The 17708-nt window shown below is 44.7% G+C and overlaps 1 protein-coding gene and 1 long non-coding RNA gene across 6 annotated transcripts in view; one reads left to right on the top strand and one right to left on the bottom strand.

Moving 5' to 3' along the window:
- The window catches only part of Eprs (glutamyl-prolyl-tRNA synthetase), a 66944-nt gene extending 64931 nt beyond the window's left edge, over nucleotides 1–2013 (top strand). For 3 of the 5 annotated variants that reach the window (XM_017320653.2, XM_030254860.1, XM_011238908.3), the window contains 2 exons: nucleotides 1505–1569; nucleotides 1650–2008. In XM_017320653.2, coding sequence (XP_017176142.1) covers nucleotides 1505–1569; nucleotides 1650–1800 — 216 coding nt within the window. In that variant the 3' untranslated portion in view covers nucleotides 1801–2008. Of the gene's footprint in view, nucleotides 1–1504; nucleotides 1570–1649 lie in introns of all 5 variants that reach the window. The other 2 variants (NM_001357474.1, NM_029735.2) reach the window with 1 other exon arrangement.
- Nucleotides 2014–3009: 996 nt separating this feature from the next.
- On the bottom strand, nucleotides 3010–15472 carry 9630028B13Rik (RIKEN cDNA 9630028B13 gene). Its single transcript, NR_038006.1, has 2 exons — nucleotides 15319–15472; nucleotides 3010–6261 (listed from the first exon to the last, which is right to left on the bottom strand). It is a non-coding gene; the product is annotated as an RIKEN cDNA 9630028B13 gene (long non-coding RNA).
- Nucleotides 15473–17708: the final 2236 nt, after the last annotated feature.

The following is a 17708-nucleotide window of genomic DNA, read 5'->3' on the forward strand; positions in this document are numbered from 1 at the left end:
CAGCAGTTAACAGCACTGACTGCTCTTCCAGAGGTCCTGAGTTCAATTCCCAGCAACCACATGGTGGCTCACAACCATCTGTAATGGGATCAGATGCCCTCTTCTGGTGTATCTGAAGACAGCAACAGTGTAGTCACATAAAATAAATAAATAAATCTTTTTTTTAAAAAAAAGAAAGAAACTTGATCATGTTTCCTAGATCCCAGGTTCACTGGAAGGCTTTGCAGAGGAACTTTTTCTTTTGTCTTTGAGACACTGCGGTATAGCTCAGGACTTAGAACTCTTCCTTGCAGGTGGGCTCTTCATTTTCAGAATGTAGAGCCCTGATAATTCACGAGAAGTCAGTGAGCTGCTGCTGCCTCCACTCTCACTGCCTGCCCCTCTCTGTCCTGTCTATTGCATGAGTGAGTGTGCATGCCAGAGCACACACACAGAGGGCAAAGAACAACCTGGCAACAGTGCGTTCTCTCCACCCACTGTGTTGTCCCCTGGGATTGAACTTACATTGTCTGGCTTGGTGGCAGACCCTTCCCGGCCAGGTCTCCAGCCCTCTCCTCTTTTCTGCATCTCTGTATCTAGGTGTCTTCCCAGCATCAGCAGTGACCTAGAGAGACTACATAATCGCTATTGCAGGCAGGTCCCGTTTGGGTATGAAGAAATAACTGGCCTGTCAAACATTTCATTTTATTTAGAGAAAATCCAGGCTAGGGATATTCCCCCTCCTCTTTCTTCCTTCTCATTTGGGGCCTGCTGTGGACTGAGCAGTGTCTGTGTGCATGCTAGGTAAACACTGCCACTGAACTCATATCCTCTTCCCTTGTGCTTCATTTTTATTTTATTTAGAGATAGGCACACTTGTAGAGACCTTGTCAGACTTTGAACTTGGGATCCTTATGCCTCAGCCTTGTAAGTAGTTGGGATTACAGGACAACCCATTTTCAAAAAGGAAGTGAATTTCAGAATTCAAATAAAATACTAAGTCTTGGTTCTGCCCATTATTAACCAGTCCAAGGAAAACTGAAAGGTTGATTTTCCTGATAAAAAATGATTTTTGTCTTTTATAAGCTTTTGTACTTTAAAAGTCATTCACTTCCTACTGACCTGTTAGACTCGAGTGGGGTCACGGGCCGCTTGCCTGGCCATTAGCAGTTGCTGTTACCTTGCCTTGGAATCACTTTATTCCTAGTCACCCCCTCCCTCCTCCTGTCAGCCATGCTGTGGGCCTGTGGGGAGCTGCAGCAGACCTCACCATGTCACGGCCAGTTATCCAGACACTTTAGTGTGTCGCACATGCGACCTGTTTTATGACTGTAGATTTTGGATGGTGTAAAATACCATATTTTGCTCTTTTGTGTACTTCTGAGCCAAGTTCCCAGCGTGTTTGCAGAGGTGCCTTTGCCCCCAAAACCCTGGGACACTGAGCCCTTTTGCTTGGAGGGTGAAAAGAGAACTCGGGTCCTCTCCAGGAGCTGTGATGGCAGAGTGTTTTTCCTTTCCTTACCAGGTTGCACAGATTCCATTTTGTGGGGAAATTGACTGTGAGGACTGGATCAAAAAGATGACTGCCAGGTAAGTGTAACCCTGACTCCCTGCACCGAGAAGGGCCTAGTACACAGCAGGATGAATCACTACTGTCTCTTTGATTCCAGGGATCAAGATGTGGAACCTGGTGCTCCATCCATGGGAGCCAAAAGCCTTTGCATTCCTTTCAACCCTCTGTGTGAGCTGCAGCCCGGAGCCATGTGTGTCTGTGGCAAGAATCCTGCCAAGTTCTACACCTTGTTTGGTCGGAGTTACTGATGGACAAAACAGAAGCCACTCTCTCTCTCGCTCATCTTTTTTTAAAACCACTGATACGAAGATCTTCTCAGATGCAATTTTTCTTTTTCATTTTTTAAAACTTCTAAAAAAGGTCATGAGATAAAACAGCTATTCTTATGCCTAAATTAACAGTGGAAAATACTTTTCTGTAAACAGCCAGGGTAATAAAAACCATGAACTAATTGTATTTTATCTATTTGGTTCATCCTGCAATAGCGGAATTATACATACAGGGATGGTCTTCAGAAGCCTGCTAAGTGCAGGGTGAGCTCTGTGGTTCTCAAACCCATCCTCACCTCAGAAAAGTGCTGTCCTTTTCTCGTCTCCCTTTGACTTTCCCATCTGCCCCATCATATACTTCACTGAGCCCAGCGTGCACATGTGATCCTGTATCGCCATACCACACTGATGCTAAGGACCTCTGTGCCTGCTGTGTTCCCCACCACACCAACCCTTTTCTTAGCTACGTCTTTCATTGACTTCTTTCTTCCTGGCTACCTCTTCAGATTGATGTGCCAAGTATCCGTACTTGGCCTCCTCACAATGTCTTATCTGCTCTTCCCACAATACGACTGAGTCCTGTTTTGATCAGCAGCTTGGAGCTCTCCTGTGATTGGTGTTTCATCCACATTTTGTTAATGTCCCCCAAATATTTCACCCCTCCATCCCTAGCCCACTTCCTCCTGCTGAGAAGATTAATACTGATAAGATATACTCCGTCACTAACCCAGAATGAGTTATCCCAGGCAGCCTCCCCGCCGCAGCACAATGCTTACTGTCTGAATTGTTAGGCTGGCAACGTAGGTTGCTGTTGCTTTGATTGTCTTTCGGTCTTAGACCCTCATAGGTGTGTGAACACCAAGCCAGGCTCCATGATTTCAAGGGTGTTTTGGTTTCCCCAGTGTACAGTTTATTAAGATAGTTTTTCTTCTCCCTGAAATCACCTTATAGTTCTCACCATTTACAGGCCAAATTGTAAATACTTTAGCTTAATCTGGCTCACAGCCTGTTCACGTTCTTCAGTGCATTTCTACTGCAAATTGTGTTTCCTATCTGCCCGCTTGCCTGCAGATGCATTTTGTACCTCATTTGGAGCCTACTTAGTAAATTTATTTACTTAGTAAAAGTTAGAACAATGCCTAGTGTTGTACAGAGTTGATACAGATTTCACAGGGCCAACTGGAAGTTGCTGCTAATATGTGGCTTTAATTATAGTGAAGTTTGTCCTCTAAAAAGTATATGTTGGTTTGGAGGAAACTAGTAGAAACTAAAGAGATGAAATTGTTTATTTTGACTTGTTTTTCTAATTCATGGCAAAATCATAAAACATAGATCACGCATTTTATATTGTGACCCCAGGTTATCTGGGAGGCAAGTGGGCCTCTGGAGCTGTTTTTATTTTTATTTCCCCCGCCCCTTTCCAAAAGTCACTTTTTAAAGGAACTCTAGTTACAATAAAATAGGAACCATTCCCTAAAATCACATCTCTGATACATTGGATTGCTTCTAAAATTGGGGGTCTGCTGAAATACCAAAACCTTTTCAAACTTCCTATCTTAAAGAGTGTTAGTATGCCAGGTGTGATATCAGTCTGAGCTCCTAGCACTTGAGAGGCTAAGGCAGGAAGATGGTGAGTTTGAAGTCAGAGTGGGCTGCATGGTGGATTTGCATAGTGGCCTCATCAGGAAATGACCAAGGTGAAAAGTGTGGGTGTTTCTTAAGAGGGTGCAGGAACTGTTTGCTAAATTAATAGCCAGAAGCCAGGCGTAGTCATCTTCTGGGATCTATGGAGGTTGTGGTCTAGGACCCTACCGTATAAATAGGTGGTAGTGGACTCCCATGTAGTCTGAACACGTGGCATGCGCTTTAAAGTTATCTTCAGGTCATCTACAACATCCAGTGCGTTGTAAATAGTTGCTACATTAAGTTTCCATGTAAGTACAAATAGCAATTTCCAATTTGTTGTTGTTGTTGTTGTTGAGACAGGGTTTCTCTGTGTAGCCCTGGTTGTCCTGGAACTCACTCTGTAGACCAGGCTGCCCTTGAACTCAGAGATCCGCCTGCCTCTGCCTCCCCAGTGCTGGGATTAAAAGTGTGCGCCACCACCACCCAGCTTTCAGTTGTTTTTAACCTGAAGTCAGTGGATCTTCAGATGTGGAGCCCATGAATTTAGAGGCAGACTGCACGAGTTAAGAGTCACAAAAGTGGTTACTTACCCAGTGCTCACGAAAGACAACAAGGTAGATGTGCTAATGGCTCCGATCCAAGATCACTAGGGCACCTGTGTTATACACCTTAGCAATTTCTAGTCCTTCACGAAAGAACTTCAGATAATCTCATTGTGCTAGTAGATCGCATACATGAAGGCTTTGTAGGAATTAGACAGCAAGAGCAGTTCATTGGGCTGCTAGTTGCACAGCTCTGAGTCTTGAATTGAGGGCAGAATGTTTCATCAAACAACTGAAGAGAAGGTGTTTTGATCAGCTGTGAAAAAAAATCACTTCAATTATAGTTACTGTCTGTCACACAGCATGGCACTCAGCGTAGGCAGATGCTGCTACCGTTTCATCTTCTGACAGCCTTTGCGCGTAGCTTGTCACTCCTGCTGTCTAGAAGGTGACCACCAGAACCCACTTGGTAGGAGAGAACAGACTCCAGGTGGTTCTCTGACCTCTGCATGGACCCAGTGACACAAGCATGCTACCCTCCAGTCAATAAATGTAATTAAAACAAAACCTTTATAATTCAGGTAGCTATTCCAACTACTTGACAACTACTAAGCTTGAAAAGCTGTAAGCGCCTACAGGATAAGGTGTTTTTAAAGTAGAATCCAAATCTGTGCCATCAGTTAAGTCATTATCTGACTTTCTTCCTAAAACATTGTATCACTAGCTCCTCCAGTTTGAAGGTCTGAACCCTTCCTGACTGTTGGGGTGGTTTTCTTGCCTTTCTTATGAAGACTGGAAGTGGGGTAGCTTACTAGGGGAAGAAAGATGACTTCCTAGGTATGGTGGAGAAAGTTAATTGTAGATTTGTGGGAGAGCACAGCCAGAGGCAGGGACATCTAAGAGAGTCCAGAGTGGACGTGAACAGCCTGAGCTGGGCCATGTGTGGAAGGGAGAGAGGGGAGCCAGGTGCAGCAGCCAGGAGGCCAAAGGGTACAAAAAAAAGCAGGTAACCAAAATGGTTGGATTATATAGTGAAGAGCAGCCCAACCCCCTAAACTGGAGAGTTCAGGGTAGTGGGCAGGGTATGCTAACCAGGAGGACCCCTTCACAGGTAGGGACTGAGGGATGCAGGGAAAACCTGGCAGCTAGGTCCACTTCGTTGTGTTAAGTAGGCACCTCAACCATTTGTCTCAGGTTAGAGGTCAGTGGGCAAAACAATGAGAATGGCTGTATAGCTCTGGATTGGCAACCCTAGAAGGTTTCATCTCACACAGATTGCATTCAAAACTGCACACCTAGGGGATAAGGCATGGCCATTGATGTCAGACGGCTTGCTGTATCAGAGCCATTGCTGCATGCTGTCAGAAGCTAGCAGGGCTCTACCTATGGGTAAGCTCCTACAGGAAGAAAGACATGAAGCCCTGCAATTAAACATGCAAACAAACAATTCTCAAGTCTACACCTGAAGCCAGTGATTGGCATTTCCACAAACCCAGGCTCACGTGACATGTCTTGCTTAATTGCCCTTTAAACTGCTTTATGACTTTATAGCAGCCTATAAAAGATGATTTTCAAATATGACAGGCGCTGAAAAGCTGAAGGAGAGAGTTATCCAGGAGTTGTAATCTCTAGTCTTCGAGTCCTTGCCTTCCTGAGAAAGAGGAGCCTCCGTGGCTATGGGGCGATACTCAGGCCGAAGCTGCCGTCTGGTCCTCATGTGTGTGGTCAGTGTGGTCCTCTTTGTGATGGAGCTAGTGGTCGCACACATAGGGAACTCCCTCTCCCTGGCCTCCGATGCCTTCGCTGTCCTCTCCCACTTGTTGTCCATGATCATCGGACTATTTGGCGTCAGGGCCAGCAATGTCAGGCAGCACAGGAAGAGCACGTACGGCTTTCTCCGGGCAGATGTCCTAGGGGCATTTGGCAATTCCGTGTTTGCTGTGGCCCTGATGTTCAGCATCCTGGTAGAAGCCATCAAAAGGTACATTAGTCCCCAGAAGACAGAGGAGCCTCTGCTGGTTCTCAGTGCCGGAGTCATCGGGCTGTTTTTCAATGTTCTTAACTATGTCATCTTCTTAGAATGCTGTTACTGCTCAGGGCCCAGGGCCCAGACAGACACCGAAGCAGGTAAATACCTACCCCCAGGTGGCAGTGGCAAATTTGTTGAGTCTGGCAGGTGCTCTTCCAAAGGTGCTATTAGCAGTGGATGTGTTCTTTATGTGGGCTTCTTGTACCTGTGACTTTACAGTAGGATTTCTTTCCGTCTGAGTTCCTTGTGAATAAAAAAAAAGTGTGTTTAGACAGGTGGAGAGGGACTACAGAACAACTGGAAAGTCTCCCTCTGTGACTCACTTTGGTTTTTCCAGCGGTGACATGGCTAGGTTTGAATGTAATGCTACTGTATTAATGTCTCCATAAAACTTGTTTTAAAAATGCTGGGTTACCAAGCCAATCAGAGGAACCAATGTATCAGACAGCTAGCAGGAGTATGCTAAGGGGATGCTACAGAAAGTAAGGAGAGAAATATGATGATGTAGAAAATCTCATTTATGGGTAGGAACATTCCCGGGTGGTTATAAGCATTTGTTCTTGGAAAATACTTTTAAATCTTGAGAAACAAGTTAACTGGGTTACCCATTACAAGATCAAACTGAATCTTGGAACCAAGAGAATAAGTGCTTCTTTAGTAAGTGGAACCATATTTTTTTTTATTCCAGAGAGAGAGAGAGAGAGAGAGAGAGAGAGAGAGAGAGAGAGAGATTAGATGTGTGTGAGACAGACCTTTAGAGAAATGTCTAGTGGTTCTTTTAGGAGTTCTATATTGTGAGCGTAGCAGATCAGATCAGCAGAGTCCAACCATGGCCACGGCACAAGGCAGTGCTAAGAGTCTTCACCGGTGTTTCCCCCGCCTGCCACATGGAGATAGTAGGCTCCACATAGAATTACTTGTTTTAGCACTGGGCAGAAACTTGATAAAGGCTAATTTTATGTTTTAATCACAATATGGAATCTAATATCAGTTGCTGTGTAAGAGACTTCTTTAGTGCTGGCCGGCTTCCTTCTCACTGGGAGGGATGTTATCTGATAGTTACTCCCCGTGTAGCTGCACTCTTCATTGCAGTTTTACTGTCTTTGCTAATTAGAGCTGCCAAGCCCTCCACCATCTCTGCTGGCAGAGGACCTGTTTGAGAGCACCTGTGTTGTAGCTAACTGTAGAGGTGAACACATAATCTTGATCTGTATTCAGCTTAATGTTTAAAATTAGTCGAGGCCTATCTTTTAAAAGACGGCTACCAGTTAACTCAAGACCTTATGATATTAAATATCAAATGGAAGCCTCCGCTCGAGGGTCTAGTATGTGCATGTAATTGTCATGTAACGGTGAAGGTTGAAGACGCTAGTGTTGGCAGGCAAGTGCCACTGTCTTACTAACCTTACACTTATGTCTTCAGGTGCTCCTTGAAATTCTAAGTTTTCTTTTACTCTGGAAAACCACAGAGCAGAAGCGTTCAGGAGACTCAGACACACAGGAAAACATGCAGGCGCAGTTCTACTTTACAAACTGAATTTTTTTTTTAGTTACCTCTTTGCTCTCGCTTGGGAAATGGGTCAGTTGCAGTGTGTTATGTCTGATTTAGGGTACTTGTCCGAGGCTTAACACAGTACTTCACCTGGGGTTTCTGTGGCCTTAGTTCCGTGGTATCTTGCCTTTTGAGCATATTCTATGCTAAAACATAAACACAGTGCTTGCACAAGGGCTGTAGACATTGTGATCATTCTTATTCTATTAGCTTGTGGTGTTACTTAACCTTCTGTTAGAAGTTTCCGTGTTTGTGAATGGTCCAGTTTGCTTTACATAGCTCCTGGGTTTATCACCCCTGACATACCAAAATTGACATTTATTACTGTTTTGAAGCCACATTTTATTACCACTGAATTTAACGAATAAATATTTATATAAATTAAAATTTATAAACTGACATTAGCTCATTTTCAGTGGGCTCATGTTTTAAGAAAAGCTATGATTAATTCTTCCATATTAACATAACAAGAGTTATAAACTATAAGGGGGAAAACGTCTTTCATTTGTGTTTTAGATAGGACTTTGCTATATAACCCAGGTTGGCCTTGAGTGTGTGATTGTCCCCATAAGTATGGATTTTCAGGTGTATGCTAACATATCAATCCAGCTTCTGTACTTAGAGGTGCTTGTGAACTGAAACGTACAGCCAGAATCCAGGAATCCATCACTTTTGTGGAATCTGAAGCCAGCGAGACTTTTTACTTAGCAAGCCTCTTGTTTCTGTGACTGTTTTGACCAGTCTAGTATAGACACTGATGCCAGATATACTTGATGTTTGAGATAACAGAGAAGGGAAAAACAAGAGGACCAGTACCTTTAAGTTAAATGACATGTTCTCAGATCATCTGTTAAGATCACACACATTACTGGATTTGAGGACCAAGTTGTGCTGGACAGTCTGCTGCACACAGGCACCAATTTTTAACCTAGGAGAAAACTTTTTAAGAATAATATCTGGAAGCACATGCCTGCAAACCCAGCAGCAAGATGCTGAGGCAGGAAAATAATAAGTTTGGAGACCAGCCTAAGTTACGTAGGTTTCAGGTCATATTAGACTACACAGGGCACCCAAGTGGCCAGTCTTAGAAAGGGTGTAGAATGGAGTATAATCCTGGTACTAAAAAGTAAGCCACACAAAAATTACTTTAGCTCAGAATAAAGGCCCACATATACCAGTGTCACATGTTCAATCCCAGCCAAGGGCATCGAGCTTCAGCAGAAAACCCGGGGCGGAGAACTGTGAGGCTGAGTATCCATCCCACACATCCAAGAGGCCAAAGTAGCAATATTCAATGTGCAAAGCCCACACCACAGTGGGAGACCCTGGCCCAGAGGTGGTGACGAATAAATTCATAATTAAAATTTAGTTCTTTAAAAAGGCAGCTTGCAAACTAGGAGTAGTGGCTCACAGCTATAATCCCAGTGTGAGAGAAAGAAGGAGAGAGAGAGAGAGAGAGAGAGAGAGAGAGAGAGAGAGAGAAAGAAAGAAAGAAAGAAAGAAAGAAAGAAAGAAAGAAAGAAAGAAAGAAAGAAAGAAAAGGGAAGGGGAAGAAAGGGAAGGGGAAGGGGAGGGAGGGAGGGAGGGAGGAAGGAAGGAAGGAAGGAAGGAAGGAAGGAAGGAAGGAAGAAAGGAAGGGAGGGAGGGAAGTGGGGAAGGTGGAGAAGGAGGGAGAAACAAGGAAAGGGAGAAGCAAGGGAGGGGACCAGCTGGTGACGCTGGGTCCCCTTGGGTCTGTTTCCACCTCTCTACCCTTTGCTCTGTTCCCTAACCACCCTCACCCATAAAGCCATCAGCATTTTGGACTTTAAGATTATTTTCTTCATCTTTCCCTTAGGTTTGTATTTCCACTCTGCCTTTCATTTTAGCTAGAAATACTTGCTCTATCCACCCCTAAACGTGCTGTTTTATGTCAGTGCTGGCCCCAAGTCATGCCTTCTTGGTCCAAGGCTTCACCTGCCTCCATCTCCTTTCTTCTCCCTCTCCCCCTCCCTTCACCTCTTCCTTTCCTGTTTAAGGGATCTTGCTCTGCAGTTCCAGCTGGCCGGTACCTCTCGGCCGTTCTGCTTCCATCTACCACAGAGGCTGGGATACAGGTGTACACCTCACACTGTAAGTTACTTATGCATAGAATAACTTATGTGTAAGTTATATATAACATGCGGTGTAGTTACATTATAGGTGGCCTTGGCTGGAGGTTTGAACGCTGTTCTGTACAATCTGTAGATGAACCCCATGACTTTCTCATGGGCAGTGCTGTGCAGAGTGGAAGCAAACAGGATTCCTTTCTTGAGAGGGGGGTCAGGCTCGCTCTGGGTTGAGGGGAGGCAAGGGAGAACTTGCTCCTTTCCCCTTGGTGGTGAGTACTATGGAGTAAGTTACAGGTAAGAACTTTCACAAGCTACATGTGGTGGCTCACCCTGTATCTCAGCACTTGGAAAGCTGAGGCAGAAGGATCATGGTTTCAAGGCCACCCTGAGCTATGTTGTAAATATAAAAACTGAAACAAAAAATGAAAGGGAATAGAAAAAAGTGCATGCTAGTAGAACCTGGTACTTCAAACTGGAAACGAGCGGACTTGTGGGCAGCTATGCTGGGTGTTCACAGCCATTTTAGGGGACATGAGGTGTAAGGTCCCAGAGGCAGCCACTCTTGCTCGCCTACAAATTTGGAGAAGCAGCAGGCGTGAGCACATGTCATAGCTCCCTCCTTCTCTCACACAAGATGCTGGTGAATTTCCCAGCATCCCTTTCTCTGTTTGCGACGATTGGCTCACTTCTCATCTCTTCTGCCCATTAAAAGGTTCCAAGAGTGACTAGGAAAGACTTAGGAAAGATTGGGAAATTGGTGCCTTTTCAAATTTGAATCAGTTTCAACAGGAGGCAAGAGCTAGGCTCCACATTATCAGACATTTTATCCTAGTGTGTGGGGTATTCCTCAACTGTTACCTGAGTTAAATGTTAATGAAGAATAAGTATTGACAGCGTGAGAGTGTACTGACAGCTCAGATACGCACAGCTGGAGAAATCTGTGTTGCGCAAAATAATTAGCTAGAGAGGACAGTTCCTATTCTCATTTTTCATGCAGGGTCCAAAGGAAAAGCCGAAACGAAGGAAAATAACTGTGACACGCAAAGCTATTATGTGTGAGTGTCACAGATGAACACTGGGAAATGCAGATGAGTAGATGGTGAATCTTCTCTTAGTCCAAGCTGAGTGTCTGCCTGAGAGCTTCTTAGATCTCAATTCTTTCCTGCATACAGTGGGAAATCCCCACCTTGTGGATGCTGTGAAGACAAAACTGTATTACTGAGGCAAAGTGCTCAGCAAAACATTTATAGAGTGTTCTCAAGGGGGCTGCAAAGGAAACTCAGATAGACTGGCTTGGCAGAAAATGCCTTACTCACCAAACCATCCTAGTGTGTGTGTGTGTGAGTGTGCATGAGTGTGTATTTGTGTATATATGAGAGAAACAGAGAGAGTGTGCGTATATATGTGTGTTTATGAGAAAGAGAGTGTATGTGTATGAGAGAGACAGAGAAACAGACAGAGATCTTTAACAGCTTAAACTACAAATAATTCCCTTTTGCAAAATGCGTTTGTGAGCCCAGCATGGGAGCACACATGTCTGTCGCAGAAGCAGTAGGAGTACCATTTCAGCCTGAAGTTTGAGAATAGCCTAGACAGCAGCACAGTGTGTCTTCTAAAAGCAGTGACCCAGATATGTCCCCTTAATAGGTCTTCACATTTCTCTCTCTCTCTCTCTCTCTCTCTCTCTCTCTCTCTCTCTCTCTTGTGTGTGTCAGTCTCTCTCTCTCTCTCTGGAACTTATTATCTTGCCCATTAGCTTTAGATCAAAAGGACTTCAGAGTCAGAGTTCCATGTTTCGTGTATGAGCAGCATGAGGTTGGACTCAGTAGATTTTTAAAAGTGAGGACATGAAATTGGGAAAAAAAACATGGGGAGAGTTGGGAGCAAATATGATCATTATGTATGGAAATCTCAAAGAATCAACAAAAACTACTATCTTTTAAAGATTAAAAAAATTGCAAATACGATACCGAGAGTCTTCACAGACATGTTGTCTAGTCTGTACCAGTAAAACCACAACACAAAATCAAAACAAAGAAACCGACATTTGTACACTTCGTGAACATATCACATGTAGACCTGTAACCCAACTCCTACCTTTGTGCCACGGACAGCATGGATCTGCACACACACACACACACACACACACACACACACACACACACACGCACACCCCATCTTGGTAGGATGCTCTATCAATCTTCTGGGTAGTCCTCAGAATTTTCGAAAGTGGCTTTCCTCTTTCAGGACAACGCTCTTAGGATGCATTGAACTTGTCCAGACGTCAGTGGCCGCTGTCCTCTGCATAAGCCCCAGCTGAGCACTCTTCATGGTGTATTAAACCACTGATATTTCACGAAGTTGTTGGAGGCGAGGGCTCACATCTGCTGTTCTCCATTTCCTGTCTGGTCTTTTAAGTTGTTTTCTCTGTTTTCCTTTTTTCTTTCCTGGAATGCTTTCAGAGTTTTGTTGTTGAGTTTTCTGCTGTATTTTTGTGGACACCTTGGTATGTGGTCCTGTCAGCAGACACTGTAGGTGTCTCCATGCACCTGTCTAAATTACTGCGAGCTTCCCGCATACGTGAAGCTCGAAGCATCGTTAGTTTATCTTTTCCCTCCCCAGGCTCTACATTTTTGCCTCCCTTCTTCCTCCCTCCCAACCTCTACTTCTATTTTCCATTGCTCGGATATTTTATCTTCAAATTCAGTGGTTCCTCACTCTAAATTCTTTTCTTCTGTTGAGCCCATCCATTGAGCTGTTATTTGGTCTTTGTTGTTGGTTTGGTTTGGTTTCTGTGCTGAGGCTGCTGTTTTGTTTTGTAAGTTGTGTTTGTGTTGTGTGTGTTCACACATGTTTGTGTGTGCTGGCCAGTGGTCGACCTCCAGTGTTGTTCCCCGGCTCTCTCCACCTTGTGTGTTTGAAACAGGGTCTCTCACTGGCCTGGAGTTCACCAAGTAGTCTAGCCCGCCCAGAGAGCCCAAGGCTCCTCCGGTCCCTGCCTCACCAGCTTGGGGATTCCAAGTGTTCCAGAGCATCTGGCTGTTTACATGAGATCTGCAGGTGAACCCCCAGTCTTCATGCTTGTTAGGAAAGCCTGTCTCCTCAGCCCTCTGCTTCTTTTTACACCTTCTATTTTTTGCTGAGGATTTTTTCCCATTTATTTCAAGCATGTCCATAATTACCTGCCAACACATTGCTATGATTGACAACTTTAATCATCCATCCTTACCAGATAATTTTAACACGTCTACCGCCTCAGATTGAGTGTCTTTTATATTCGAGTTGCAATTTTCCCAGTGTTTAGTGGGAAGAAAGATGTTCGGGTGGATCCTGGACGTTGAGAACAGTGAGATTCTGGCTGTCTTCCCTAACAGGCTGGTGACTGAAATGCTTGCTGCTTGCTGCCAGTTGGTGGCAGGAGTCCAAGCTTGTCTCTGGGCTTCTGTGAGTTGGCAGGGGCAGTTCCAGCCCCTCATTAGGACCTCAGCACTGACACCTGGCTGGGAGTAGCTTCAATCTTTTTTTTAATTAATTGATTTTTTTTATTTACTTTACATCCCAATTGCTACCCCTCCCCCAGTCTTAACCATTTAATTTTAATCTTTTCTTCTTTCTTTCTTTTTTTATATTGGGATCAAATCTAAGGTTTTACATATGCAAGATTTTTTTCTTTCTAATAAACACATAATTTATACCTGGCTCCTGGAAGGCTCAGCACCTATGGTTTTTGAACATCTGATGTGCTGTTCACTGACTTTGCTGTTTCTCTCTAAGTGTCTTGCTTTCTGACTTTCTGTTTTTGAGGCAGTGTTTGCCTATGTAACCCAGGCTGGCCTTGAACTTGTGGCCTTCCTTTCTGTGCTTCCTGAAAGAACTATAGGTGTGTGCCAGCATAGACAGTTTGTGTGCTTTGTAGTTTTCTGTTTTGTTTTGGTTTGTTTTACTGTGAATTAATAGTCAATGAAATTCTTCCTTGAGACTTTGTTTTTTGTTGAAGTGTAGAATATGAACATAGTTTTAAACAATTTTTTAAAAAGATTTTGCATATTTTTATTTGCTTTTTAAACATTACACATAAGGGTTTGCCTGTGTGTATATCTGTATCACCTACATGTCTAGTATCCACAGAGGCTAGCAGAGAGCATTGGATTGGCTGGGACTGAAAATGCAGACAGTTGTGTGTAGCTATGTTGTGATGGGAATTGAATTGGGGTCCTGTGGAAGAGCAGCCTGCCCCCTTTAACTGCTGAGCCATCTCTCCAGCTCTATGTTGGTACGTTTCCAAACACACATTTAGTCCCAGCACTTGGGAGGCAGAGGCAGAGACAGAGACAGCCTGGTCTACATAACAAGTTCCAGGCTATGTAGGGAGATCCTGCCTCAAAAAACCTAGACCAAAAATCCACAGGCTCTTTGGCGCAAAACTAACTTGCCTACACTTGAAGACCATTTGCCCAGTATTGCATCTTATGGTCATTTTGTGGGCAGTAGAGATTTTGTCCATGATCTTATAGCATCTTCAGCTCCTGTGCAGATAGTTTTCTCTCTGTCAGCAGCCAAGGCTAATAATATTTACAAATCTCCTTGTGCCCATCGGAAAAGTGGGATTCTCAGTATTTAATTGTTGTGTTTGAGTTTGAATTTTCCACTGAGGATCTAGCAACTCTCCCCTTTGTCCCCAGCAATATTCAATCTTTTAAGCTGCGCACAATCACGTAGCTGTCAAAACTAAGAGGTGAGGTGGTTTTCTTTATTGGACTGATATATACAGGTATCTTGACATCAGACTCCAGTCTCAGCTTACTAGTCTAGATTTCTGATTTTGGCTTTAAATTTTTATTATGTGTATGGGTATTTTGCACGTATGTCTTCATTATATGCTTGCCTGGTGCCCTCGGGGGCTAGAAGAGGGCATTGAATCCCATTGAACTGGGGTTACAGATGCTTGCGAGTCACCCAGATGCAGAGAATTAAACTTGGGTTCTCTGCAAGAGCAGCAAGTGCTCTTAACCATGGAAGCATCTCACCAGCTCCTGGCTTCAGAAGGGTTTTGTTGTTGTTGTATTTTGTTTGTTTGTTTGTTTGATAGATTGATTTCCCACCACATTTTTTTTTTTAGTGAGGTCAAAGATTTGACAAAACAACCTAAGGGGAGACCGTTTAATACAGGGAAATTTAATTTCTCACAATTTGGCATTTCCTGCAAGCCAGATGCTCATGACTTCTGACAAGGATCGTTTTAGAAACTTGGCAATGTCAGACTTGGGGACACGATTCAGAAGTACTTCTAAGGACACAGAGTGCCGAAGCAGGAAGACCTTAGAATCCCCAGCACTTATACAAAAAGGCCAGGAGAGGCCAACTGTTACCCCAGCCCTGTGGGGGTGGCCAGAGACGGGGACCACTGGGGGACCACTGGGGTGTTGGCTGCTAGCCTAGCCCCAGATTCAGAGAAGCCTTGTCTCCAGGGAATAAGGTCAGGAAAATATCATCTTCCCTGACCTCTATATGAGCCCACCTCTCTCTCTCCCTCTCCCTCTCTCTCTCTAACACACACACACACACACACACACACACACACACACACACACACACACATACATTTGTTGTAAGACTCAGCATCAGTTCAAGAGCAAAGTTGTCTGGAACCTTGGTTACCTTGGTGGCATGCTTTTCCAGGCTTCCTCTCCTTAGCTTCTCAGCGCTGCATCATGTCAGTTCTGAGGTTGGAGACGGGCCTCGGTGCTCTGATCCGTGCTCCCCCAAAGGCTCAGCTGGGTACTTGTGGTTCAATGGTTTAATTAAGCTCTGCACTTGGCCTCCTTCCTGCTCCACCATATGGAAGGCTGGTGCTTTTGTTGGACGGTCTCTCTTCTTTGTTGTTTTCTGGGTCAGACGTTTATTTTCAAGCATAGATTTGTTTTGTTTTCTAATCACAGGGGGAGGAATGAAGCCGAAGTCTTACAGATGGGCCAAAAGCAACTGCTATCCAAACAAATCTTGTCAGCTCTCACCCCTGAGCTGCACATTCTCACTCGAAAGGCATTTATTTTCTGGTTAAACCTATCATCTACCCTAGGCCCGATTCAAATGATCATCGCCCTTTCTGAATCCCAATCAGTATTTTCTGCATGTGTCCCAATCGTCCCGACTGAGTCTTGTTTAGTTTTCGATGCCTTAAATGTTTTATGCTAATTTCCCTGAGCCTCTCTTATATTGTTCCAAGTTCCACAGTGCCCCTGTTGAGTGGCTACGTGACTCTCCCAGTTACTGTCTAACAAAACACCTCAGACTTATACTTAGGCATTCTGCAGCTTGGAGTCTGGAAGGAACCCAGTGTGAACAGCCTGTGCTGGACACGGTGTCTGAGGTCTCACCTGGGGGCGCTCAGAGGCTGGGGGCGGCCTGGTGGACAACAGATACTTTGCGACTGGAGGTATAGTCACTTACTTTACACCTGGCACCTGGTCTAGTAGGTTCTGATGTTCAGGACTGCTGACCAGACAGCCTGCCATAGATAACCTCTCTGTGTGGCTTCCTCGTGCTTGAGCAACCTCCGGACACAGACGGGAGTAGCACAGGATTCTAAGCACAAGTGAGTGCTTGGACAACCAACATTGAAACATCATTGCCTCCTCAAACCCGAGGCTGTGGTGACCAGGCAGGAGTGTTGCTCCCACAGACCCTGCATCGTGGGGGGTGGAGGGGGAGGAGCATGAAAGTCACTATGTGGAAGCAAAGGCAAAAAGAGGGCATCTTCAAAAACATTCTACATAGCCTTCCCTCTGCACATAGTTTACATTGTATCCATGTGTACAACTCACTCAGATTCCTGAAAGCCCATTGGATAAGGCAAAAGTTCCAAGTCCAGGATCTTAGCATCCTAAATGACCCTGCGTTGCAGATTCTACAGATTAAGTTCCTTGAGTGTTTTCCTATGGCTGGAAGTTCTCTGAGCTAAAGGACCAAACAGACTGCCTTCTACACACATGAGCATCGGAGAAGTGAGGGGGAACGGCACAGGGTACTGGAGCCATGTCCCAGTTGTATTTATGTAGATAACATTCACACCTTTGGGGGTGTCTTAGTTAGGGTCTCGTTTCAGTGAAGAGACACACCATGACCAAGGCAGCTCTTATAAAATGTAACTGGGACTATCTTACAGTTTCAGAGGTTCAGTCTATTGCCATCACGGTGGGAAGCATGGCAGTGTCCAGGCAGACATGGTGCTGGAACTGTTGAGAGTTCTACAACTTGATCTGAAGGTAGCCAGGAGGAGACTCTCTTCCACATTGGGCAAAGTCTGAGCATAGGGCCCTCAAAATCCACCCCCACAGTGACACACTTCCTCCAACAAGACCATGCCTTCTTTTTTTTTTTTCAATTTTTAAAAAATTAGGTATTTTCTTCATTTACATTTCCAATGCTATCCCAAAAGTCCCCCATACCCTCTCCGCACTCCCCTACCTGCCCACTCCCACTTCTTGGCCCTGGCCACTTCTTCGTTCCCCTGTACTGAGGCATATAAAGTTTGCAAGACCAATGGGCCTCTCTTTCCAATGATGGCTGACTAGGCCATCTTCTGATACATATGCAGCTAGAGACACGAGCTCTGGGGGGGTACTGATTAGTTCATGTTGTTGTTCCACCTATAGGGTTGCAGACTCCTTTAGCTCCTTGGTTACTTTCTCTAGCTCCTCCATTGGGGGCCCTGTGATCCATCCAATAGCTGGGAACAAAACACCCATGGAAGGAGTTACAGAGACAAAATTTGGAGCTGAGATGAAAGGATGGACCATCTAGAGACGACCATACCCGGCGATCCATCCCATAATCAGCCTCCAAACACTGACACCATTGCATACACTAGCAAGATTTTGCTGAAAGGCCATGCCTTCTAATAGAGCCACTTTCCATGGGCCAAGCATATTGCAACTACCACAAGGAGGATGAATGCTAATTACTTTCTGAGTCTGGTCCTCTCTTCTGGGGTGGAGCATGAGCTGCAGGCTAAATTACTCTCTGAAGCCTTGCCTTTCTATCTCTGA

This window comes from Mus musculus, chromosome 1, assembly GCF_000001635.26.
Source record: "Mus musculus strain C57BL/6J chromosome 1, GRCm38.p6 C57BL/6J".
Lineage (NCBI taxonomy): Eukaryota > Metazoa > Chordata > Mammalia > Rodentia > Muridae > Mus > Mus musculus.